This window comes from Varroa destructor, unplaced genomic scaffold (genome assembly GCF_002443255.2).
Source record: "Varroa destructor unplaced genomic scaffold, Vdes_3.0 BEIS01000914.1, whole genome shotgun sequence".
Classification (NCBI taxonomy): domain Eukaryota; kingdom Metazoa; phylum Arthropoda; class Arachnida; order Mesostigmata; family Varroidae; genus Varroa; species Varroa destructor.
Window position 1 is genome coordinate 28,955 of NW_019212367.1, and position 27,840 is coordinate 56,794.

General features: G+C 41.2%; 1 protein-coding gene, 1 long non-coding RNA gene and 1 other non-coding gene across 15 annotated transcripts; 1 reads left to right on the forward strand and 2 right to left on the reverse strand.

Moving 5' to 3' along the window:
- Positions 1–6,870, reverse strand: LOC111255182 (uncharacterized). Of its 3 annotated transcripts, XM_086976452.1 has the most exons (4): positions 2,526–2,776; positions 2,343–2,381; positions 840–1,893; positions 1–446 (listed from the first exon to the last, which is right to left on the reverse strand). In XM_086976452.1, exons 3-4 carry the CDS (start codon positions 1,746–1,748, stop codon positions 15–17), a joined length of 1,341 nt encoding a protein of 446 aa, XP_086832578.1. In that variant the 5' UTR covers positions 1,749–1,893; positions 2,343–2,381; positions 2,526–2,776; the 3' UTR covers positions 1–14. The 3 variants fall into 3 exon arrangements, with proteins under 3 accessions (XP_086832578.1, XP_022672593.1, XP_022672592.1); XM_022816858.2 differs by lacking the exons at positions 2,343–2,381; positions 2,526–2,776 and adding an exon at positions 6,604–6,870; XM_022816857.2 differs by lacking the exon at positions 2,343–2,381.
- LOC111255185 (uncharacterized) lies at positions 466–27,840 on the forward strand. Of its 11 annotated transcripts, none has more exons than XR_015318221.1 (5): positions 2,889–3,027; positions 3,832–4,347; positions 7,145–7,346; positions 11,290–24,974; positions 26,276–27,840. It is a non-coding gene; the product is annotated as an uncharacterized LOC111255185 (long non-coding RNA). The 11 variants fall into 11 exon arrangements; XR_015318222.1 differs by having other exon boundaries at positions 11,290–24,407; positions 26,272–27,840; XR_015318218.1 differs by having other exon boundaries at positions 11,290–16,409; positions 16,627–27,840.
- Positions 8,841–8,913, reverse strand: TRNAR-UCU (transfer RNA arginine (anticodon UCU)). The gene has a single exon. It is a non-coding gene; the product is annotated as a tRNA-Arg (tRNA).

Below are 27,840 nucleotides of genomic sequence, written 5' to 3' on the forward strand. Positions count from 1 at the left end.
TTTGTAAATTCACCCTAAGCAATAAGATGGTACGTAGATGATTTCTGGTGTATTGCCTGTTTGTATAGTTTAGAGCCAAAAAGCGCCTCGTGCAATTTTGTAAGCTGTATATCAACAAATGAAGCTTTATTTTCTTGTTGTAGCTGCTGCAGAAGGTTGTTTTTGCGTAGCCAAAAATGCATATGTTTACATGACGTGTAGACATTTAAGTGAGCACTTTCCTCGCTCAAGTAGCTGATATGGCTGGTGCCAGCATAGGACATCCCGCCACGTAAAAGCCTCTTGAGTAATACAAGGCTACCAGCGTGAACAATTACAATCCGATGTTGTTTATCGTTGCGGCTGAAGCGAGTTTTTCGCAATGTGACAAATGGGTAGTTGAGCGCTGATGCGATCACGTCGTCCGGGAACTCGTCACAAAAGAGTCGCTCATGAACTGCAAGAACCTGAGAGGAAAATAAATCACGGGGGAAAATGTGGGTAAGTGTGGGAATGGATCTTCCATATATGAGGAGACTATAAAGGGAATTATTCTCCGAAGGTTGGAAACGTTCGTAAAGCGGAGTGTCTGGATATGTTCTTCATCTTGAAACAGTACACATTGTGATACTTCATATAAAAAAAAATGTAAGGATTACAGTTGTTATGGTGGTTGTTGTAATGTATACGACGAGAAGCCTTTGTTCTGTGAGCGTTGGGAAAATAAAAAGAGTCTACCGGACATACTGTAATGGCGAGAATACGAATGAGCGAAATTTTTTTTTCATCTCGGCACACTATCATTTATTCGGCAAACTGAAGAATTGGACGACACAAAATACCGCGACGTAGTTGCTTACCTGACCGGGTTGTAGGACGGCGGCAAGGAGTGACGTCATATTAAATTGGTCCCTACGTATCACGAAATATTCGTTAAGCTTAAGTACGGCGACGTATTTCGATGTCAATCCTGACCTTAACAAGCAATCAGCCTTCAAAATGGCTTCCATCAGCGATTCGTCCACAGACACCGGCACGTTCCACTGGATTAGCTGCGAATTCAGCGACGTTTGAATAAACCCCGCTCGCTTCACAAACGTCTTCACATTAGTTGGTAAACCCTCATCATAGACGTAGAAATTGGCAACTCCAAGGCGATTATAGTACGTCATGAATTCGGCCAGCTCTATCTCATCAGCTGAGGAGATATTCAATGGTCGAACACAAACAGCGACATTTTCCGATATGGAAAGAGTACTAGCTGGTGCGGCAAGAACTTCTATTGGAAGTGAGACGCCGCTGACTTCGACCATCAGCGGAGTCGTTGTCACATTCGTATTGGAACAATGAACCGCCATAGCCCAGTGGTCATTTGTTGACGCCAGAACGCTGACCGTTGCTACGACATCAATCACGGTCCTTTGATCTAACCAAAGACGGCACGCGCCCGGCTTTGTAGGCGCTACCATAAGCAGAGTGACCTTGGCATCGTGCGGCGAATAGAATGCCGTGTAGATGAAGCCTGATAAGGCGGTTTGCTTCCAGCTAGGCTCCACGCTATGAGTTAGCGCCAGGTAAGTCCTTTCCAGCTGGGTCCGAAGTGACTCGAGCTGTTGGTGGCACTTCAGTTTTGCATCGGATGTCTGGAACATGTCGGCCACTTCTAGAAATACTTTCATGTGTGAATATCGTCGTTCCATGACGAGAAGCCCGCCGATGGAAAGTACGCAGATGATCACAAGGCCAAGTTGAGCGTACTTTCTCATCATGGATAAATTCAGGTGCCTGTGGCAACAGGCAATGAAGATCTAGAAGGTGACCGTTGCCCAAAACATTGACAGTTACGTTGTCCTTTGGAAAAACTTGCGTAGGTGTGCACGACAGATGATTAGTATGTTCGGTAGACAGAGGCACCTTTAAATTTACATGGAAAATGTGTAAACCATTAAAACGACTATGAGTGTGGGAGAAATCCTAACGGAGAATTTACTCATGAATGAGTATCAAGTTGTTGTTAACGGTATGGTAGCACGTATGTTGTAATAATTTTTCCAATTTTTAAACTACTAGTTTTTTTTATTGATAATTGAATTTGAGCTTCAGTATATATTGAGTAGCAACTACCTATATTCATAATCCAATTTAAGCAATTTCTGACAACATATCTGAGGCATATATATATATCATAACTGTTTAGATGTTCGACTGTTGAATATGTTTGCACGACAGAACGTATTTTCTCGTTTGTCTCTCTTTAGCTTCGCTCCATAATTACATGAGCTGTATATCCTGAAGCATTTATAGCAAAATCAATAACTATTATCTATCTATTATCTTATAACATTTCTTTACGTTCTCCTCACCTATGATAGAGTTTCATTCATATCTGGAAGATGTAGTTGCTGGCCCCGAATCAAATATAACTTTAAAATTACTCCAAAAGAGAAAATCTACTTCATCACTATTAAATTTCAAATCTAGTCGTCTACACTGTTCTTATTAACCCATTTCTGTTTGATAACTCCAACAACACTATAATAACTTACATTTCATTTACATTGGCAATGAGACACGCTCGGGTAGGCACGTTCGAATTCTAGTTTTTTCCGTTTTTATCGCCAAATAAAAAGTTTTTAGAGCAAACTTGTTTTCGTCACATTATCTTAATTATCTTCGCATCCAAAGGTTTTAACACAATATAAATTTCCCACCAGTCTTTGCGGTCCCTACCGGACTGCCACTCGAATTAGTGTAACAACATATGCACCACCCGTCTCACCAACATGCAACAATAGGTAAATACAGCAGGATCATTGTTTTATCTCTCCGCCATCCACGCTAGGCTCGTTCTGTGTTGCTCCAAGCAGTCTCGTCAGATACGCTTTGCCATTTTGTGTGTGTGTCTATCTACTTGGAAATTATTGCCGTCGGCTGTTTCAGTCAGCTGAGCTCCGCGAGCGTATTGACAATTGGAACATGATCACGTGGGCTCTACTGGCATCATTCTGAAAACAAGACGATGCCTTGGCTATCCCAAACATTTTAATCGTAAGCACAATACAGAATGATCGTGAATCAGAGTTGTGAAATTTTACTTTTTTGGCGTTTAATTGAAAAACATGCAAGATATACTATGTACATTTCTAATGGTATTAGTTAGTTAATACTAGTTAGAGGAAAGCATCTTTTGTCACAAGGGATAATGAGGTGTCAATGGCTTATGATTTTTTTAGCCAAGTCGACTTAGTCAACCAAGCTAGCTCATCGGCTACATGTTTATCATTCATAAGAAATGAAAGGACCTTCAATCCACTTCTTGTCGTATTTATCATCAGAAGAAGGCATCGCGGATATTTTTTTGCAATTCTATCCCTCAGTTAAATGTATTATAATTATTTTCAGTATCATTATTACTATTGGTGAGTACTATACAGCTAACCAGTGTGATTAACAATAATAACAATAAATCGTTGTCGAATTCGTTTCGTTATATTGGGCGTAAGGCGTCCATTTGATCAAAACCAAAATACTGCAGTTATTTTCCGGATTCCCTTGAACTGTAACAAGGCTGCTATTGGCTCACCTTAGGGAGATTAGAGCCTGTCTCTCAAACACATCAATTATACTTAACTTTCTTTAATGATACGCATTCTAGCTTTCGTATTGGAAACACATTGCGTATTTTGGCGATTTTATTTGATTCAATTAAAATTACAGCTCAAGTTATTTAGTGGTCTAAGTACCCACAAAAGATCTTATACCGTACGCAACACATGCCTAATTATGCAAATATTGTCGCAGTACCTGTAAATTAAAACACACTAATGTCAAATGTCCAAATATCTACGTTAGTTTCCAGTGAAGGAATTTGCCGCTATTGGCACGTTCATGAGTCAATATCGACCAGCCCGTACCTCCCCAGTCCTTCTTCGACGGATGAGTCCGTAGCGCGCGCCCTATTCAACGGATCTCCATCTAAACCAACGTACACTCTACGAAACCAAACGCGCATTAACACAGCATCTCCCTAGTCGGCATCAGTAGGTCTGGAGGGTGCCACAAATACAGTTGTAACTGCGTCGGTAATGCCTCGTGGGATGTGCATAGTTTAATCTGGTCTGCTTACGAGGCTCTGATCGCAGCCGGCTGCGTTTCACCCAGCAATGAAGTTAACCAGATATTTACGTGAAAAAAAAAATAATTTCATGAACGTCGGTCAACGACTAACTGTTACAGGTCTAATTGGCCTAACGGTAGGCACGATTGCAACCTTTATTTATACGTACATTGATCTCAAGCTGACTCAGAGTGCTACTCGAGGATCGCAGGAGTTGCAGGCATTAACGCAGTCTAAACCGCAAAACTAAGGTAAGCAAAAATAGAAAAAACAAACACAATTGATCTTCAACCGATCGTGAATTGTGGTACTCGTTTCCAACGGTGAACAAGCAAATGATAATAAAAGGGATTTATGGTTTTTACTTGTTACAAGGTAGTTATGGGAGAAAGCAGCATGCGTGTTTTTTGATAGGCGTGTGGAGAAATCTATTTTTGGTGATTCTGGTAATGTCAAGAACGAACGGTGAATTCTTGCATTAGTCGGTGAGCTCACACAAAGCGACTACGTGATTGCAGGAAGCGCTCGGACAGAATCTAGATTATAACGTATGTTTTTATTTTACCTGTAATACTAGTTAAAGCCAAGTTGTCGTTGATGCAATGAGAATAGAAAAGTCTGGTTGTCATGTTAGTAGTGCGGACCGTAGATTCGCATAATTCACTCATCGATGCGTCTGTTTCTACTAAGATTATCTAGTGTTTTTATACCAAGTGGCCAATTTTTCAACAACAAAACAAGTTACATTGTACGAAAAGACATAGACGCCTTGTGATTCTGATGCGGTTTTAGTCGAGACGACGAACGGAATTATTATTAATGACCTGTACTAAAAATTAATTTTGACCGTTGACAGCGGTTATTTGCTTATTATATTTTTTATATAGCAAAAAAAACAAAGGTGAAGGGTTGTTACAGCCGTCGACTACTTCATGAAGATAAAGTTGTCCCTTTTTGCAGACAAAAAAACTGACAATTTCGTTTGGCTCGTTCAGCAATGCATATAATCAAGAATTCTGTAGAAATAGATAAAATTAAGAGCATATTAAGCACTGTTTTTTTACTGTAACGCAGAACCTGTTCTTTTTTAGTTCGATAAGAAAAGGTAACAAAACAACCCGTCGGCGGTGTAGTAAATATAAAACATACATACATATGACAATGACATTTGTCGGCAGCTAAGTAAACATGGATAGGGAGGTGTTACTTTGTATTGCCTGAAGCTAGAAGGAAGCAGCTACAAATATTTATTGTGTACCCATTCATTTCGTCCTTCCGTTGAACTCCGTAATATAGCGAATACTTTTTTTAATTGTTTTTATTTGAACCCCTCGCAATTGTTATTTTAATCTGTGCCTTTCATTTTCAGCTGTTCGTATACAGCGATAGTTGATGCTAGCTTTTCTTGTTGACCACTAGACGGGGAAAACGGTGAGTAATCTACTAACGGGCTAGGTAGCCCGACGAAGGACTGGCCTCTGTTAGCTTCGGAGACAAAGCTAGACTCCAAGGGATTCCGCATTACATAGCTCAATGATGTTACGGCGCCTCACTTAAAGAGACAGCAGAAGTTCTGGAGAGACATGATGGGTCTTGAGGTATTGCAAGCTATGTTCTTCATACTGAATAACGAAGCATGATGTTTCTGAATGACGTTCCTTTCGATGTGGTAGCGGTGGTAGCGATATCGAACTGAACTGTAGTCGAAGGGCGTAACTAATCATAAATATAAGGTAGACTTCGATTCAGTTTTTTCAATACTTAACAAGATCTTAGTGAATCACCCTATCGTTGGGCATATACGCATTTGTCGTTGACTACTAAGATTGAAAAAGACTGATTTGCAATGATTCGACTTGCCTATATGGGGGCAATTACTAGATGCTGGTTCTTTTTTGCATTTGTTTTTAACGGCTCATTTGGAAGTGAATAAAAGTACACTTTACACAAAAGTGAATCTTCTACATCTTATTTGAGCTTGCCAAATTGTCTTCGTTAGTTTTGAGAACGGTAGTTGACCCGATTTTGGCATTGTGTGTTATACATCATTCTAGCTCTGAAATTAAACGTATAAAGGGTGTATGGCATGGTTTTAAGTGCAGCTACCAAAACAAAGGAAGCATCCGTGATAAACTTATTTTGTTAGCAGGCGCCTGCTTACCGGCGCGGGTACACGCACACCCATCTAAAATGCCGATTGCTCATACACAGGTTGCCAATAGATTTTTATGGAGCCGCTGTTGAGTTTGCGAACCTATTAGAGAACGTTCTTTTCAGAACACGCGAAAATTACAAATACTTTAAGGGTAAAAAAGTATAAATAGAACCTCTATTTTAGATCCGGTCCAAAAAATGTGTTTAGCATTCATCAAAAAGTACGTTTAATGTGCTTTTAAAAACTATATACCACGGCCTTAAATTAAATTTAAAAAAGAAAAAAAAATTAAAACATTCACAACTGCTTCATGCGAGTAAACAGCAAAGTCCATCAACGGTGCTTGACATACCTTAATGTTTAGTGCTGGTAAAGACAATCCGCTTATGCAGGGTGCCGGTTTCTAATGTTGTGAGCGTAACGCGCTGGGAGTCCGGCCCCACTTAGAGCCTCAATTCAGTACAGGTCTGCCATCATTAACTAGAGGTAAAGTATGACGTGAATTAAAAGAAGGGGCTTGACTGCTTCGACACTGACAAGTAGTACCTATTTGTCTTAAATATTTTTTGTCTTAACTAGGCGCTACCCGTATTAATGGCTAATGACTATGTTAGATATACCTGAGAAAATTCTAGCTGGCGTTTGTATTATGTTCAGCTTTATGGCAATTAATTACGCACTCTGACTAACTACAGTAGCGATTATTGGCGAAATCTCATGAGAACATTGTACAACTTATTGTGCAAGTTGAAACTTTTAGAAGGTGAAGCTGTACATACATACATGTATACATAAAAATTGTATAGGAAAAAATCGCATTCGTAGTAGTTACAAGTATCACTGTTTGCGCTGACTGCACGCTTTAACTGGGCGTATGTCCGTTGCATTTCTAGGCGAGCTGGTCCACTCTACAGTCGGACCATGGAGTACATACTATATCTATCAAGCGAGACAACTCAAAGCTCAAGTTTTTATCGCCTGCGGAGAAGAAGCCGGGTTCTTCAAATAGAACAAAGACGGAGCAATAAATCATCTTTACTTCGAAGTCGACAACGTCAAAGCTCCTATATAACACATTAAGAAGCGCGGAATCAGGTAAATATAGCATAATAATAAAATATAAACAACGTTTCCATATCGCTACTTAGCTACACGAATACTTCAAATCGACTTCGTTTCATTTAATGATGTAACTAGCTCCTTACTGAATAGCAGCCTATTACGGGGTAAAAGTTTTTGGCTATAGGAAGTCAAGAATTACTCATCTGGGTTTCATGGACCTCCGATACTTCCGTGTTGGAAGTAATGACAGCGATGTCAAAATGAAGAAAATCAGTGGATTATCTGCTCGCTTTTCTTGTCTCTTTGTGGTAATATAGAAGCAACAATATTTAATTGGTTTGCATTAAAACGTTCCCACAAACGCCGTCAAGGCATAATGCCTCAAAGTGATTCTACGTTAACTTCAAATTTATTTTGATAAAAGCAAATTCTCTCTACATTTAAACATTTTAAATGTTCATTCTCAATCGAAGCACGCTTGTGTTACATTATGAACTATGTATTCTCTGGTTTTCTGCTGCGCCTTGTCGCTTGCGAGCTACACGTGTCTAAGTGAAGAACCGGAAATAGGAGCGCACGGGAAACCGGTAGTGTTTCTTCATCCGAAGACTTGCGGCAGCGTTCTCGTGGAGCTTGAAGAAATTTAGATTTATAATCCAAGTTTAAATTATAAGAATGTTGCCTGCTCAATAGAACTACATGCCATGAACGCCTATATCTCCGGTTATTGACGTCTTATCGTATATTAAAACTGTAATGTAAAATAATGTAATAAAAAACCCTTTCCTACAAGAATTGTTAACCGTATTTTTGTATTACAAATGTTAAAGTATAATAGAAAAATAGTTTTATTTTCCTCGATTTCCGTGTGCTATATGTGTGCGCCATGTAGCTGAAGATCAGAATATATAAGAATAATTAATAATCGCTGTCTATTTATAGATGTTTAAAACAGGGCTAGAGGTCTAGGAGAGAATATGAATATGATATATATTTATATATTTATTTTTATAGTATATATTTATATATTATTAATATACAGTATATATATATATATATATATGAAAGAACACGAAAATCAACAGTGTACTGGTTATTATGAATACAGTGCCTGTGAGCTATATTTGTTGTATCTTCCATTAATTGTGTTTCAACAAATTCAGTAGAAGTAGTGTTTCCTCTTTCAATAGATTTCTACGAATATTTAGATTTCACGAGACCCTCGAGCAATATTCCCCTAATTCTACTATTTACTAATATATGTCGATGGCGGATCAGAGCCCCTGATGATTTTAATAATAGGTTTATCAGTTGAAACAACGACGCTCGCTTCTCTATTTGCTTTTTTTGCGTTTGAACAGGAAGTTGAATCTATGATAGATATTTTATCCTAATCATTAATAGGTAACGTATTTGGGCTGTTAGTGTGATATACGACGTGTCTGATTAGAAATTCCTTTGGTTGCTACTTTATAGCCGGAGCCTAATTCCACCCTAAGCAGCCCAAATAAAAACAGTAATGCGGGTCATCCCTGGCGGGAGTTGAACCCGCGACCTTTAGATTAGAAGTCTAACGCGCTATCCACTGCGCTACAGGGACCAGTAATGACCTCAAAGAAAACATTCCTTTTCGGGGATACAAAAATAATTTGTTTTGTCAAATACAAAAATAAATGTTCTGTATGCTTTTCATCTCCTTTCAAAGATAGCTTTATCTCCATAGGAGATGTCGTCTGCGAGCGTCAAGTCTAGCCATCATTATGGGCGATTGAATTTCATCGTGAAAAAGTACAATTCGTAGAAAGGAATTTCGGCGTAAGCGAATGTTAATGACCGCCGTTTTTTGTATCTCTGATTTTTTATATGTCTGACACAGACAAATAATATTATGTCCTATGAAAATAAAACCATTGTCTTAATATTTTTTTATTAATCGGAACAGCTTGAACGACGAGGTATTCATGCCAGGCGGCACTTTTTCAACCATATCTTGCTCTGGATTATGCACGCATTTGCTTAATATTATTAATCCTATTAATCCTATTACGAAGTTTGTTACTAATTGACACTGTTCCACTTACTCTGCGGGCAAATTTTCGGTGATCGTACGATATAGCGATAATTATGCTATTCCATAGCGGGGCATCGGCAGTACATCGAATCCTCACCTGTGAATGCTTGAAAAGTTTATATTCACAGCGTCCTTAACGTTTTTTACCGAGGTTACTGTGAGAAGCGGCTTTACATTCTGGCGTGTTCCGTAAACAGGCCCATACCTTTGTGTAACATCCTAAACAACTTCGTTCCTCCAGCTAATGTAATGTAAGACCAATAGAATTCGTACACTATTCCTGCTTCACGCTAGTAGTACTCCAATTGGTAGATCTTCATATACACCGCAACTACATAAGGCAACATCTTGAGATCTACAGTACTCCGTCAGCGAAGCTGATCAGTTTTAGTTTGAACGCGCCATATCGAAGCGAAAATGTTTGTTTTTCATATGTTTTGTAGCAATTTCAATAGGGAAAACCCTGAGCAGCATTATCCCGGATTAGCCAACGGACTCTGCTCTAACCTCGCCACTTCTAGACCAAACTTTATACTACGCGTTTTGCCGACTTATATAGATGTTCTACTACGGGCGGGTACGGAACAGGACAAGGCTGACGTTTCTAGAGAATATGGAGAGACATTGATGGCTCTAAATATTAGAAGAAAGAGGCGTCGGTCACACTTGAGTAGAAGTATACAACCATAGCGATAAGAGGACGGCTGTTATACGATGATACTAAGGTATATCATGATTTGTTGGTCATCAGAAGCTCGGCGTTAAAAGCAAGTATCATCCGAAACTCGCTCTGCCCATAGGGGCGTTATTACGACGGCTGTCACTCGCCGCACATATCCAGACTGGATTTTATTGAACGGTTACAAGGACACTTATTTGCCCCATTGACCCGTTTATGCTTGGTGATTAAACCAGGTGTCGGACAGGAGATTCATCTTTATATGGGGTATCTAGTAAGCTTCAAACTGGCCTTAACTGTTGATTATCGTTACACTCTGGCACTAGGTAATATAATAAGTATATATGAACACTGGAATGGTAACGCGAAGCTTTTTGTATAAGCTTTAGTATGAATTCGAGCTACATAAGTCTAATTAATTTGTTCTTCTATATTCTGTGTCCACTTTTATTGAAAGTAAGTGCAACACTTTTTAGGCGTGTTTCTAAAAAAAAGTATTAATCTGACTGATCGGGTGGCCTAGAAGGGCGTTTTAGGCCTATTCATACAGATTAATGGAAATGGCTAAAAGTTTTGGTTGGAGCGCGCTCCGTATCCTTTCGTGTCGTTGAGCTAACTGATAACAGCCGTGCCTATCTCGAATGGGAAAAAAAGAGGAATATGGGTTTTGCGAATCTTATCCCTTTTTGTTGGACTAATGTTGGGTAAAGAGAGCGCTATAATTGACTGTTCTGTATTATTACGCCAGGTATTGGACGTGAATATTTAATGAGAACGTCTGCATAAAGACATCTATTTATAAACTGTTGGGGCATAGTCACTCAGTATGGTTCGTTTGCGGTCGTGCTTTAATATGACGAAGGGGCGTTATAAAAGATGTTCGTTAACTATTCGATCGCAGCGTAATTGAAGGCTATTTTCGTAACTATCTCTTTCCCTTCACTTCATCATTGTTTGTTTGGTTCTATACACCATCTATTCTATTCTCTCATGAAATTACAGTATAAACGACGTAGAAAGCAATGATTGCATTGTAATTTCATAGTGCAGTAATCATTAGATATTTTGATACTTGAGATAAATCACACCATACTCTATTCTAATCACAACAAATTCACAGTATTGCCTTTCCGTTGTGAGAGCCAAAACTGCGGATTTGATTTGAACGCATCATTTACGACATAGCTGGACCATTTTCATTTGGAGTGTTCTTATTGTATTTTCAGTCACTGTAGTACGCGCAAAACATTGATCTACCTTAGAGGAAGGACACAGACCTGTACAAAATTCTGCTGCTGTTCCTGCAGATTGCAATAATAGGTCCTATGAGGCCCCACCTTTTCAAGAGTCTGGCATCCCTCTCGACATGCAGGTGAATTCGACCAGTTTTGCCTTATGCCATTTCGGATTTTTGTTAAAAAAAAGGTAACTATTCAGCCACAAACTCCATTGTCTAGAGATGTCGCAAAACCGGTACCTACAGGCGGTCAGGGTTGTGAGGCAAATCAAAATGCCTTCTTTATTTAAACTGGGCGTTGGATTACTGCTGAGAAAACAGTGTGTGCCGGTAATTCGTGCTAGTCCAACCCATCTTTTCGCCGGACCGAACATTATTTTTATAAGAGGACTGAATGAAGCGATAGAGAATCGGCCCAATTTACACGAAATATAACAACAGAGTGATTTGGGCTTTAAATATTATATTTTAACCCGATAATATTTATATGATCTAAATATCTAAATAACGACAATAAACGATGCGATCAATTTCATTTATAAGGAGTTAATGGGCAGTTTGGAAGAATTTATAAATATTTTCAATGTGTTAGCTAGCGGATCGATGAGTAAGCTGAAAAGGAAATTCAAAAATCAATTAACCTCTTGAATAATGTAGCATCATAGCTAGTGTGCGTGGTAAGCTAACCTCTGGTTCGCCTTCTTGCCACTCTTTTCTTCAGCAATGTTCAATTCAGCTGTTGAGTGGAATTCAATTGTTCAAGTTCAGTGGAAGCGTATGGAGTTTAGGTTTAACTATAGGCAAATGTACGTCCTTTTGAATTGTACATTCCGCGTCTTCCAACTAAAGCCATAACCAGTAGGCAACAAGCTTCTGTCTGCTTGCGAACACAGATGATATGAGGTGTCCCAACAAGAATGCAAAATTAATGTATGGTGGTGCTTTGACAATCCAAACACTGTGAGTGAACCTATCATTATTTAATTACTAATTAATATTATTAAGAATTAATTGCCATTAAACACAGCTACGTTTTCTTACTCTTGAGTATTATTTCAAAAATGATTAAAGCTTTACTGTGATGATTCGCGAATTGGGTTTACTACTTTATAATGAAAATGGGTTAGCCATTAGCGAAGCTGGTGTCGTAAGCTGGTTTGTCGTAAGTCACGGGCTCGAGTCTGGATATTTTTTTGGATATTTCATCTGGTTTTCTCGAATATGTTCTACAAAAAAAAAATAACTATGTATTCGTTTAGAAAACCTAGTATATTGAAAGCGAATAAAAATACTCCAATATAGTGACAATACCCGAAAAATGTGGTTGTCTGGCAGAGCGTGCACACCTTATGCACCTTCGATAGTAGCGACATCAAAGGAACTTCAAAGCCGGAAGCTATAAGGCCGAGAGTCGACCAAAGACCAAAACCCTATAATAAGATGCTCAACATGCTACAACTGTAAAGAGTAAAGTCCAAAAATTTTTAAAAAATGCTGTCTACAAAGCTTGAATTATTATTATTGCTATCAAATTATTGACACGCGTTTTTTCGGATGATGCAACTGAGGACATTACGGGTGTTCGCTAAACTGTGGTCTGTAGTCCAAGAGCTCAGACTTGCGCTATCGTGATCAAGGGTGCTACATTTCAGGAAGCATTATAATCAACAATCAACATTAAAAAAATATGTTAATTAGATAAGTGAGGGACGACAGCAAATGAACGGTGAATTTTCCAACAAAATCGTCCTCATTAACGAGTCTTGTATTTGGGTTGGTGGCTTCGTAAACAGGGCAAACTGGTGGAGTTACAATAACGAAAATGCGGGAAATGCACAAACAGTCAATGGTTGGCGGTATCGGAGGAAGGTAAATTAATTTTTTGTGTTTCAAATCGATGGTATGGGTCTGATATATGGTTCCAATAGGACAGCTTCGTTAGCAACGCAACATGTGGAACAGTGACATTATTGCATTAAACATTCCCTAATCATATAGTCTCCTATTTGTGTTCTCATCATATAGTTCTCCTAACCTCTTAGACTGTGCGACTTAACTTCCTCCTGGCCAAGCATTTAAATCAATAAAGCCATTACTGTTCAAGCCTTGAAGGAAGAGATTAGATGGTGATCACTAATATCTTCCCACAATCATGCCAAACCATAATTGAAAATTTTGTCAAAAAACGCAGACGTGTCGGTAAAGCCGATCAACGGATGCGTTGCTGCATACATGATTCTATGAAAAAAACAACTAGAAATTTTCTGCTCATGTTTGGATATCCTACAATCGTTCGTACGTCTCTGCAAAACTTCTAAATGCCGATCAACCCTTAACTGTCCTTGGGACTTCACAGGACAAACAACTATTGGTTTTACTATAAGACAACAACAGGACTTCACCATATATTGTTCTTTTGTCAATGTATCCGTGGCGAGATCTCTACGATTACTCGAAATAACTCGACTCGACATGCGAAAGCGCGTGTATAGCAACAGATTGCTGTCGGTATACGGCTTCAAATTACACAGGGTTATCATTGGTAAAAAAACGAGTGGACCTGATTGTATCCATAATATGCATAGTCAAATAAAAAGGTCGTCTTTTATGACTATCGCTACCACACAGCCATTGCCTATAAAATTAAGTGCAGTGGTAACGATCCGAGCAGATGTCCAAAGCAGTAAAGCTGTGCCAACGTAACTAGCATGCTCCTCACGTCCTTCGCGTTGAATTGTCCGGCCATACTTGACGTAGCGACAGTCGTCACTCATATAGTTGACGTACATGTGTTAACCAAGGACCAGTGATGCGGCCACTATTTACCTAAGCAGTGATCGGGTGTATACCAAAAATAAATTCACATATGATGAAGTAACAAAATTGTTTAGTACAAGATGAATTAGATTAATAAATACGAGGTATTATTATATTTATGCGCCACGAACTCAATATTCCGTACCCATAAGTTGTTGAATTTAATCAGTGTAACTATTACACGCAGATTATTGACTATACAAGCATGAGTTTTTGTAGGAGTACCTATACAAGTTTTCTTTAGTTTCTCTATATGCAGCCTATTCATGGTATGGGGTGTTTTAACTAGAAAAAGCCGGTTAACGCCCGCCTTTATTTCAATAAATATATCCATTATTACATTGTGTTGTAGTCATTTATTCAATATTTAGTTCAGGTAAAATCAGTGGTAGCGTTTCTTGACCGCAACTTTTTGCCGAGCCTAATAACAAGAGATTGTTTCGTAAGTGAAAGGAACATGGCTCCTTTTCTAAAGTCGAGTTTTTTTGGGATCGCAGCACATTCGCCGAGTCGCACCTCCTTCAGTACACAGCTGATTACCACAGTGAGTAGAAGAAGGGCAGTACGTTTGCCAATACAATTTTTTGATCCATCACCGAAAGCCATAATCGTGTCTACGTTCGATGAGTTATCGAGAAACCGTTCTGGGTGAAAGCGGTCCGGATCAGGAAAAAATGTGGGGTCTCGATATATGGTCGGAATGGGAACCTGAACTGCTATACCAGCCGGCACGTGCACACCAGCAATCGTGCAAGACGCATGTTATATTCTATCGATGGCAGAATCCGTGGGGCAAAGTCGTTTCAAGGATGCATGCTTCAACAAACTCGAGTTTGCTAAAATCGTCAAGGCTTCTGTTTTCGTCAAATTTCACCACATTATTAATCTCGACCGAGGCCCTCTCGTGCTCGTCGGGATGCGTCGCTAGGAAGTATAATAAATAATAGAGCGTGTACGCTGTCGCATCCAATGCCGCTATGAGGAAGAGTAAAGACCGTGACACGACGATGTTACCTGAGGAAAAAAAAAAGGATTGTTCTTTTGCTCGCGAAGCCACACATCGAGAATATCATATTCGTTCTTCGAGGGAGCGTCTGCGTTGTTTAATTAAAGCGGACGTGAACTCATTGAAAAAAGGTGCAACCTCTTTTCCTTGGGAATTGCAGAAACGGCACGTACTTGAAAAGCGATGGCACCGTCATCAGCAGAAATATGGGCAAACCAGGATCAAAGATGTTTTTAGCATTTTTTTAAAAATTCGTTGCTCGGATCGGCCATGGCATTTAAATCTGAAGCGAGAGCCACAGCAGCAGTTGAATCGAGTACGTATCCTTGTGCACGTCCAAATGGATAGATCTGGCCGACGGTGCCAACTAAGTCGACAAGCCTATCAGCAAACCGATTAGCTAGCTTCGATTTTTTTAGTTAACCTGCGAAGCTTATTACTGGTAAACGCTATTCCACTAACTTGGCAGGCAAGTTTCCAGTGATCGTACGGTGGAACATTGAAAGCGGGACACCGGTTTGTACGTCGAATCCTCTTCGGGGGATGCTTGAAAAATTTCTAGTCACTGAGAATACTCTTAGGAGTGGCTTGAAACTTCGATACGTTCCGTATACCGGCCCATAACGTTTACTATACTGACACATTACATCGTAAACAACTTCGTTCCTACAACGGATATAATGACAGTACAAGTAAGATAGATACGATTCGTACGGGATCCCTGCTTTACGCCAGTAGTTCTCCAACTGACAAATGTTCATCACAAGCAAGCCCGTCGAGACGATCATTGCGATTACAAAAGGAAACATATTCAAGCCTGTAATGCTCCTTCAGCCAGTTTTAACGTAAACAGATCTGCTGAAACATATCGAATCGAAAATCGCTGTAAAGCTTCCTATGTTATGTAATAACTATAGCAAAAACACCGTTCAGTACTTTTTTGGATCAACCAAGGGAGTCTGTCTTACGGGGGCCACTGCCAAAACAAAACTGACGTCAGCCATTTTCCCACTTCGGGTGGAAGAAGTAGCAATCGATTTGTTCCACTCTCATCTTGCCTGCGGACGCCAAGATTGATGGCCCTAGAGAGTAAAAGCAGGCTTTAATGGCTCCAGTTACAAGATAGTGCAAACGTCGGTCGCTCTCAGCTCAAGGCATACTCCAGACAACTAACAATGAATTCACCACCAGAGCCGAACGCTGTCATGACGGTCACCGCAAACGCGTCAAGTGGACTTTCACATGGACGCCTGTTACACTTACCGGACCTATTCATGCTAATATTAGTACGAATTTTGATTTTACAACTCAAGTCAGCTTTATTCTACCTGTTTTACATTCCCTTTCTTACGGGAAATACGACGCCATTTGGACGTGCTTTTGAAGAAAAGTAATAACCTAAATAACGATTGGTAGTGTAGCGTAGCGAAGGGATGCTCTTTCAGCCGTTTGCTCTCCACTAAACATATTAGAGCTAATGGTATTTTTAACCAACGTTTCCAGATAATTAGATGCACGATTTGAAATCTTCGTGCTTGGTCGACGAACACTGCGCTGCCGGCCAATTGAATGAGATCTAACGAGTTAGAAACGGCGTGCTTGTATTTGTGTCTTTGGAACGGTATCAGCGTCCTTGAGCTGTCCGTTAGTTGACTGTACAAGCGAGGAGATACTTGCGAGCAATGATGTAGCCTCCACTAAGCGATTGGAACATGAATGATCGGTTCGCAACGGCAATAGCGTGATACACGTAGTACTGTTTTGACTAGATTGCTTTCGATCGGAGAATAAAGGTGGTAATCAAAACGTTCCTATTTGGCAGCCTATTCAATTGCGTTATTCGTCAGATATTGTTATTATATTATTCGGTCAGATAATGTTTGTAAAGGGAACGTAATGCATAATGTGGTATCAAAACTGATTATTCTATGTACACTGGAACGGACCTACTTTGTCGTTAACTGCAACGAGTGCTTCATAGCGACTCACTACGCGCCTATATGGCCATAGATGTGTGTTTAGTTATTAATTCATACTATTATATTTGCTTCGACACAATCCGGCCACGCTTATTTGGCGGGATGTCCTCGTCGCACCGTCCGTATCCTTTTGTGCCTAATGGGTTTGACTTCACATCACGCTGTGGTACTTTTTGGAATCTCTCCGGGTCTAGCCTGTCTGTGTCTTACACGAGTAAGCGCCAAGGCCGAGACAACCGAGCTTCCTATTGTTCTGAAGCACATCCTGCTGTCGGAGCAATACACACAACCTATGCTACTACTTGTGCTACTACTTAGTTGCTTATCCACTTCCAGCGGCGAATTTGCAGATTTTTGAATTAGAAGGGAACGTACTTTCTCCCACAAGCTGGTGTACATCACCCAGACGTGCGCACTTACTCTAGATTATATATATCTGTCGGGAAAGAGCATGTCATTAGTTGGCGTACTATTGCTTACCTCGGATGACAAGCTAGAAGCACAAGGGCCTCAGCTGATTTTGGCAGGACTGGTTTATCCCCTCGAGCTGATTCGATATAGTGTGGTAAAAATAAACTCATAGGTTTTTCATCCTTTTTGCAACACCCGTATTATTGCCGCCAGCCGAAGATGAGTCCATTGATGCACTATGATCGATGCATTGAGAATGGTATGTTTGATTACAGTAAAATTGGTTCCATCAAGTGTTACGAAAAAAAGCACATTTATAGAACTGAGAGGTATAGTTAACGTGCTTTCGTATTGTATCGCTGATGCTTTTTAATCCAGGTATCCGTTGACTCCAACATGATGGATAAGGACGTAAGTTACGAAATAAACATTACTTTATAATATTGATTTTTATCACTATGATTTTTTATGACAACATATGGCTGTACGCGTGTTTTAATAATTTCCTTATAACTGTATCTATCCATTGATATTATTTGCTGTAATCATTGCATCTCCTTATTACTCCAATTATGGGAAGGCGTTGGCATAAAATAGCTCCCTTCCAAGGGCTGAATTCCTTTCCTGGGTTTCGTCCGTGCAATCAAGTATGAGCTGTTGTATTATGTAACCTAATGTTTCATTTGCTTCAAATAGAGCTAAGCATCGTACCATGCGGTGCTTTGATCATTTTACAAACAACATATTACCCCGATACCAAAAAAATCAAGAAATTTATTTGAACGAAACCTATTTAGCTAAGCAAGTTAGTATGGGTCACGTTGAATAACAGCAACCAGAATCTGATAGCATATCAAGTCTTGTGCAGGCCTCGTCGCTTATACTGCCGACAACAAAGTCTGTGGGATAAAGACGAACAGTCTCTAGGAGATAATAGGAGGCTTCGATAAATCTCGCCTTGACAAAGCCGATAGAACCCACGTCGTCTTAGATTAGGACTTCCTCGAATTAATTTCTCCATATCTCCATATCTTGGGATTCGAAGAAGTGCGGTCTGAAGTATAATTCAGTTGGTACCGTTTCGAATCCGGCGGTTACAAAAAAACATCTGAGCGGCAATGACTTCATATGTCAATGCGAGGGTTGGTTTTCAGTTTACACAACACATCGAGAATATTGAATTTTAGGTCCTTGAACTGTAAAATTTGCGTCGCCGCTGTCGGCGTTATCTAATGAAAGCTGATTCTATGTCACCCCCTAGACGGGGACGATCGTTGATATCTTCGGAATGCACTTGAAAAGTTTCATAAGTTTCTTCGACTTTCAGCATGATTATGACAGATGGCACAGACGCATTTGCATAACGTACCACGGTTTGAGTTCGGTTTTGCGAGTGCGTTTGTTGAACGCCGCTAAGGACGTTCTCTCGGCAAAACTGAAGGAATACCGTATAAGAATATGATGAATACGCCTCGTACGGCATACCGATATCCTTTTAAACGGGTAAATTTTCAATAGAATTAGCGGGACTACCACAAGCATATATGTTAGAAGCGACAATAACCGTAATGATACCGTGTGTGTGATACCAGTGATATCTCTATATGCTAGATCCTCAATACTATATATGGCAACGATGGCAACGCCTATATAGGCTCGTCGTTGATCAGATCATCTTCGCACGTGAACTGGTCAGGGCGATGAGACACAAGAGCTCAAACACCCTACGATGCCTAGAGTAACGATGGGTAAATCGAATGAAGACCTCCAGTACCATATGGAAGTTCATGTTTGTGCGGTCGTCTCCGCTGCCACTGATGATTTGTTGGGTATTTAGCTGTCTTTCCAGTGCAGCTTCGATAAATCGATGAAGAAAGAAATGACGAGGGTATTACATAGACGTACAACGGTGCGGGCTAGCCCTTGGTGATGCCTGGGGCAGAAGCGCCTGAAGTGTTAAACGCTGATAAAATGAATCGATGATGGACAACGCTGTGTATCAACAGTGCATTCTTAGAGGAAAATGACCATTGATAAATCACTCTTGTGTAATCGCACACACAAAAAAACTGAAATATGACGAGGTTCACAAACAGGTCTAAGAGGAAATTAAACCTAGAAGAGGTTATTAGAATAAAAGAAATCAAGATTATGTTGGTTGTTGACTATTAAACCTATATATAGAAACTTTATATATTAAAGTAGTTACTAGAAATAACTAATATAGCAATTTATCTTCTATAAAGTATACAATAGCACGATACTGTAGAGTATTTTATTGTTGATAGCCTAATTGTACTGATGGTTGAAGACAAAACAACTGAAACAACTATACCTCCGAGCATGTATAGACACTAGACAGGCATTGGTATTGTTTCGCCGCTTTCTGGAACCTATTGTACAATTGTTTTTGACAGGTAGCTCTAACTACCACTATATCATTATAGTAGTGTTTAGTATAATTTAAGAGTAATAATTATAAGCATTATTTTCACACGTATATGTAACTCGGTCTGAATAAATAATATATATATATATATATATATATAATCATTCTAAAGACTACTAGTGCTCAAAGTACCATTTCTAGCCTCTAACAGCCGTGATGGCAATGGGATCTGTCAACCCCATGGGACAAACAAATTAATAACCTATATATAATATATTTAGACGATGAAGCGGCTCAACCGACTCCCTGGACGTTCAACAAATTAGGTTTCTTTCATTCTCGTAACTAGTCAAATATATATCATTCTATCTAAGTAAAGAGCGGTCTAGTGATATATGGTCTGCCAAAACGTTGTTTCACGTCCACAGTCAATAAATGAGATCAGAATAATAAGCCCCCGTTACTTCCACAGATTTAGTAAGTTAGCGAGAACTGAACGTGCTGTCTATTTAATAAACTGAATACAATCAGTTTTTTGTGAAGAATCATGGATTTCACAGCCGACAGATGGACAATAATATCACAATCAAACCAAAATAGGCCTTGTTATCTCTGTTTGCGTTGTAAGGTCGATCATATATTATTGTTCTTAACGGTTCCTATCTCCAGTATACACTCTCATTTAAAACATTGCTGCTCACAGCTGAGGCTGTGGTCTTAGTCTTTGGGATGATTCATCGTTATGGAACGCTGCGAATGTTGTAAACAAATCTACGATAAATGTGACGAATGCATATAGCAGCGTAATGCCATCAACAGCTATTGAATAGTTTCTTCCGGTGGTTATTTATATCTAACTGCCCATTCACTTCACTCGCAAGCTGAAACTACGACGGATCTGGAACACAAAACGGAGCAAACAACTAAAACGCTTATTGTTGCAACAAACACGGGCCTAGAGTGAATTATCTACATGGTCCTATAACGAGTCCTACGATAGTTGGCGGATCTGTCGTAGGGTCTGAACACTTTCAGCATAAATTTTAAGGTAAAGCAGGTAATAACTTTTTAAAAACTTTAACACGAACATGTTAAAATTTTTAAAAAATTGGAGTGTAATTATACATACTGATTTAGGTTGAAACTGGGTGGCAAGGTGTTTCTACTCGGAGACCACACTTCCTTTCGTTAGTAAGTGACATTGTAAAGAGTCAAAACGTTTACATGTTGTTTACCTTTTAGAAGCTAATTCATTGCTTTGCGGAGATCACAACGTTTTGTAAACTCTGTATACATAGAGCTTAGCATGAATACTTGGTGCGAAACTGATATATCCCCAAACGTTTTTTTTCGGTAGTCCATAATTTAACGTACTGGTGAAGATGAATAGGCCAGACATAGGCTTATGTACCTTATTTACAGCAGTTAACGATATAGCCTAGCAAGCATCATCCTTTCCATCATTACACTTGAAAGTTATAGATAAGTTGAAGTGATCCTTTTCTAATTTTTTTCTAGAAATTATTGTTTTTTTCTGGCCAGTGCGAATTTTCCGAACATTGTCTCATGCAGTCAATACTGGCTAAAGTGGTCCAATCGTGATTATATTAACAAATCTCCGTTGATCACGCAGGTTACATAGTATGTGTTGTAGCTGCGATAATTTGTGGAGGTTTAGAATTTCTGTGATGACTTGTTAACTATAGATGACGAATTGCGAAATAGTGGCAATTTGAGATGGTTTAGGTTCGGAACCGGCCGTAATTTTATTTTGTGCTGGTGGCAAGCAGCCGTTTTAATTAAAACGCTAAGTCGACTAAAGTGCCAACTAATGCATTAAAAACCGACCCATTTACTTGGCTTTCCCCGCGTCAGGTAATAAAAAAAACCTATAGTTTGTATTGTCCATGCATACATTACTGTATGTTGATCGTGATAGATAAGCAAAAAAGAGTGCTGAGCTCAATAAACTAAATATAACGCATGTTTCCGCCGTTCTATTTTGCTTCTAAGCGCCACCTGTCGATATAATTCGTTAAAAAGAGAGAGGAGAGATAGGAGAAGAACCTTGCTCCATTCAGTCTTGCCTTGTCGGCAGCTATCTCTGTAACTTCACGCTCTTGGATATTCCCACCAAGACGCTACGAAGCATAGATAGACCTGAAAAAAAAACCTGAAAGAACTACTTAATCCAGCTCCAAACACTTCACGTTCGGAACTGGCTTCGCAATGAGTTAGAGAGTAAATATCTTATATTTTACATTCTCTACTGGTTTGGATAAGCATTATTTCAGGCGACTGGCTCCTTTTAGCCTACAAAACAAAGTGCACACATCAACATCTCATTTCAAATCTAGACCATTTTAGCATGCTTAGCTTTTCAAAACGACTATTAAACAAGTTTCTAGTTTGTCCGGTATTGCCTTAGCTAAGCATTGTCTCTGACAATGTATGGCTACGCCCGACCCCGAATTTAGACCGTGTCACGTGATGTTCCTGAGTTGATTAAATTAACCCATTACAAGCGTTCCGACGTAGAGACGGGTAGTGATTTTAAAGCTAACTAAGTGCTGATCAGATATTGAAACCATTAGGCATTGTTTAAGACGGCCGACTCCAGCACAAAACGAATTATGTACTTACACCTGGATTCCAACCTAGGCCCGATCCGCGATTTCCTTCTCGCTCAGTCCCACACCAGTTACTTATTATTTTCCCGCGCCGCCGAAATTGTGGTTCAAGCGCGCCAACTCGCCTACCGGCTCTCCAAAATGGCGGTGTTTGACATGCGCGAATTGCAGCAATAACAGCAGCGACGGCTGTGCTAATGGTTGTGACACCGGCACCAGGAGTATCATCATCTCGCAGCATGCAGCATCATCCGCCGCTGCGGGTCGCAAGCGTTGGCACTGCAGCTACGAGCCGCTCTCAATACAGAGAAGCTTTCACACCACAGAACAATTCCACAGCATTCCGCCAGCAGCAGGCGCAGCAGCGCCACAGCAAGCGATATCGAGAGCACCGTGGACAGATAAACAGACAGACTTGGTTAAGCGTTGCAGTGAGTCATGGGCCGCTGACACACTGCCACCGGCGCCACTGTTGCAGCAGACCGCCGACATTAAAACGCTAGCCAATAGTAGCAACAGCATTAGTAGCAGGCGCTGCCGCAGCAGCCGATGCTGTGTTTGAGAGCCAGCAGCGCCGCTGCCGTCGCCACTGTGCGTCGTGCTCTCTATTCGTCTGCTGGTTGTGTCGCCCACCGTAGTCGCCGTAGTAGCCCACCTCTCCCTCAAAACCTTCTCCCCACCCCCTTACTGGCCACCCCCGACCCAACCTGGCTACGCACGCAGAGAGCTCTTGCTCTCACAGTACACTGCCATAGATTACTGGTCAAGGCTCTGTGCTGGTGCGTGGCGTGTTTTGTAGACTCTGCGTGTGTCTTCGCTGTTATCGACGTCGAAAAGAGTCGAACCGCCGAGCTGTGTTGGCCGCAGCAGCAGTGGAAGCTGCACAACCGGGCAATATCAAGCAGTGTAGTGAGAGGGAAACAGACGCGAACTAGCGGTGTTGGTGATCGCTAACTGACTTTTGTTCTGCCTGCGCCAACAGTTATTAGAGAGCGGCGGGTCGCGGTCACTGAATAGAGAACGGTTCACAGCGTGCGGCCCCGCTGCAACGTTGTATTCGGCTGGGAGAGGATTCGGGACGGCGTCAACGACGATGTTAAGGACGCCAACAAGAAATGGAGTACGAGCGAGCTCAGATTAGCTGGGCTCAGTTGAGCTGTGGGCTTGCTATCGGTCCTCTGACGAGTTGTTGCCGTTGATCTGTTGAGGAGTCATCCGGTATATGCTGGTGGCTGTTGGTTTGCTGAGGCTCGGGCAGACCCGTCGAGGCTGCGCGGTGGGGTTGTGTCTCTTTCCACTCCCTTCCTCCCTTCCTCCCTCCCTTCCTTCCTCTGCTTGACTCGGACTCGTTCAGACTCTAAATCGCTAAGACTGTGCAGCGTTTTGACTTCATCTATAGATTTGTTTGTCCGTCAGACTGTTGAGTAAGTGGTGAACAACGGCAAATGCAGTGAATGGCCACTGGCAGCGGCGGCGGCGGTGGCAGCAGCACCACTAGCAGTGACTCGACGAACGTATCGCAAACGCCGTACAGAACGAAAGAGAGCGCGAGATAGAAACACTGCAGAGATAGGGAGTAACTGTGGAAGTGCCATAGTAACGGAGGGAGGTGAAGCGTGAGTCGATGATGTCGCTACTCACCACAGCATCAGCAACGCTAGCGGTTTCGTGATCGCACTGTAGAGGACGCTGCTACTAGGCTATGATGAACTTGCGATTCACCGTGAGTACTGCCGACCAACCGTGGACAGCCGCTTTCGAACGCGGCCCGGTTCACTGTGCGCACCGATTCCGTCGACACTTGCTAAACGAGCGACGACAACTTGCACGTAGCTATCGAGCAGAGCAAGCAGCGGACCCGCCGATCGCGAACAGGTAATCAACAAGCTTCGGTTCTCGTACAGACAGTAGAGTTGGACCGAGTGCGTGACGCGATAACGTGACGCGACGCCGACAATGATCACCAGACTGCCAACGATTGACCAAAGACTGTCCCAGTATCAGCAGCAGCAGCAGCAGCAGAAACACCACAAACAAGCGTAAGACCACTGAGCTATAAGGTTGTACCAAAACGCAGGACAGTTGAACCAAACTAAGAGTCGCGGAGACCGACAAGCGGCAGGACGCGAAGCGACGCCTGCGACTACAGTAAGGCCAGACTGGGAAAGCAGTAGTTGCAGCGACGTGTCGCAGTGGCGCTGCCCCGACGCCGCTCAGTCTGCGATACCCTGACTAGCATGCAGAGCGTTCAGAGAGTAGAACACAATGAGACAGGAAAGAACAGCACGGTGGATACACTTAACTGAAAACGTCTGTCGTTAATTTCGCGCGACCGTGAAACCAAGCAAGGAAGAAATCAACGCAATATTTGTAGAATTGCCGTTTGCCCTGTAGTTGGAGCTGTTGTTGCGGCTGTTATTGCTGCCCCTATCCAGCAGGCATGTAATTCTAGTTTTCATTCTTCATCGCTCTGTTCCATCGGTGTAGTTCTGGCCGTTCAGAAAAATCGAAAGCGTGCAACAGATTAGCGAAGCAGTGGCGGACGCGACGTATCCTCGAGAAGCATTCGAGACGAGAGTGTCAGCGTCGTGAAAATAAAATGAGCTTACATAAGATACCAGCGACTAAGCAGTATTCATAAAACAAAATCTAATTAAGCCCAAGAAAGTAGATAAGAGAAATATGGAGTAACAAGTGCGGGGTCAATGTTGAAATGACGAGGTCCACCTTCTGCGCGTATCTAGATAACAGCTTGAATAGACCTACAACGAGTACTTTTACAAATATTAGTTTACCAGAGTTTCTGATACTAGCAGTTACTCTATCTGCTGTTGTTGACTGTGGCATTTACGCGATCCGAATTGTTCCGGCGTGAGTGCTGCGATCTGTAGGGCTGAACGTGTTTCGGGTAATACACAATACGCCTGCGGGGAGGGGCATTGTCGCGGCAGGAAAAGGCAAAAGACGATTACTATCGCTATCGCAAAATCTCAAGTCTTTTTTGGTGGTAGTAGGGTACACTTTCTGAGAATAGGAATCACCACTGTAGCTTTAACGTTGTCGAACTGACTTGTTGTCGACACTAGGAATTATCGCTGTAACTTTGTGTGCCCAGAGAACGTATTTAACGCTCGACATCTCGTTGTAGATGTTGATTTTGCTTGGTAAATAGGCCGCGGCCGACTTATCATAAAGGAGTCAATCTTAGATTCAAAAAACAGTGATGGCTGGACGAACAGCAAGCTCGGAACACCAAAACGCTTAGGATGATGCTCACTCTATTTAGAAGCAGTTGTTTGCCAACAACAGAAAATAAGAACGAAACGATACAAAAACAATCACTGCTGCTTCAGCAAAGGCCAGATACCAAAAAAAATTAAGGTACTTTATGTTAAAGTTGGCAGTACGCATCATCATTGGCTAGTCACGAAGAAGACAAATATGTCTCTTGGGCCAGCTTCTCCTACGAACCATCCATTATTGGATACATGTTTACCTGTCTCAACCTGGGTAGAGTAGGATATAAATAGTATATGCACATCTAATGCAGTGTAAAATAGAATCAGGATGATTTTAATATATCCATAAAAAACATGACTAGCGAATACGATAAGTAGAAGACGATTTTGATGTTGTCAGCTATTCAGACTTAAATGCAAACACAGTACGAAAAAATATATCAATCTCTAGAGCTTGTGTTCGTGGGTGCAACGTTTGTTAATCTCAACGACTATTCCAGGAAGCACACAAGTGAAGAGTGCGCGTCGCCCACGTTAGCTCGGTAGTACACACTATCGACAGCCAGGAACAATGGCTGATTGTCAGCGGCAAGTAAAGGGAACAACACAGAAAGTTTATCACATATTCAACGTATAGACACCAGCGTGCTTACGGCCTGTTAAGCCACCGGCGACGTCAACAACGAAAAGCAAGCGCAACGTTCGAGTTCATTACCGGCTTTTGTTCATCATCGCGCATCGTCATATCCAGTTCATGCAATCCTTGAAAATCGTTTTCCCTGTGTTCAGCTGTGGATTATTGCGCACCCGTCTGATACTGCCTGTATACTTTTAGATTCAGTGTTGTTATTGACATTCTCTGTGTTAATGTGCGCATTTGTGTGTGTCTGTATTTCGTCGTTGTCTGATTGTTACCAGTGTCAGCAAATCGTTAGATGGCCGGATAGTCGTCTCTTAATTGGATTTCTGCATAAGTGTACTTTGAGTAACGTATGACGCTTGGCATCGGTACGTGAAAAGCCTTCAAGATAGTCGTTATTTGTACCACTCGACGCCGGTTAATATCGAAAGTTCGAATAGACAAGAACTTCTAGCAGTAGTAGCTCAAGTGAGGAAGTAGGTGGCTACAGCGAACTGCCTTCGCTATCGGATCATCATGGCCCCGCTTGTGATTGTGGCAACACAGTCAATCGTGACAATAATTGTTCAAGCAATGGCGGCAGGCTGACCAGCGCACCAGTGGCTACTGCAGCACCATTCACTGCGTAGAGTAGGGGGCAAACATTGGCCGAGGTAAATGCGTATGGTGCCTCGCAGGGCCAAGGAACGATCCACCATGACGACTCAACATGACCGTTTTTATTGACGCCGTTGCTGTTTGCAGGCTGCTGGAGGATTGGTTGATGACGTGCCATGTCAGTTTGTAGAGAACATAAAAGAAAGAACAAGGAGGCAAGGATACAAATAGTCGGAAAGTCCTTACATCCTTAAAAAACTTCCCGATTCCGAAGTCGTCCGGGAAAATGCCCGGATTAATGTTGTTACGCACCAAGACTAAGACCAGCTCGAGTTACCCGCACCGCGATGTAGCTTGACATCGACGCGTTATCAGTAGACCAGGAGAAAGCGACAGGAAGTGGAAAAACAAGAAAAAAATAGCGTCGCTGGTAACAACTTCTACGTCGAAAAAAAGAAAAGATTTAGTTATTTAGTAAGAGGCGGTCACTGGCCCTACATATACACGCTACTGACACCCTTCTGATGCTAGCATCGTTTACGTGATGATTAACAGGAAAGGTCACCTGCGTATCTTTTTATTTAATATCTAGTAGAACATAGCATACGATTAATATAAATTGGCTGGTAAAAAAGTAAACCAATGATATCATTTATTCAGTGTGTCTCTCTGTGTATACAAAAAGTTGGGATTCGCTAGTGATAGACGATTCCGTAGTCGTTGCATAGAGGTTGATCGTCTAATGACAGCAGAAATTAGCGGTTTGATATAAACGAGGCGGATTGTACACGTAGAGATTGTAATTTGGTGGATAAAGAAAAACAAAGTGAAA

Coding starts and splice junctions, on each gene's coding strand:
- LOC111255182 (XM_022816858.2), bottom strand. CDS start 1,748: ATGATGAGAAAGTACGCTCAACTTGGCCTTGTGATCATCTGCGTACTT. Junction 447..839: donor CCGTCCTACAACCCGGTCAG/GTAAGCAACTAC, acceptor TTTTCCTCTCAG/GTTCTTGCAGTTCATGAGCG.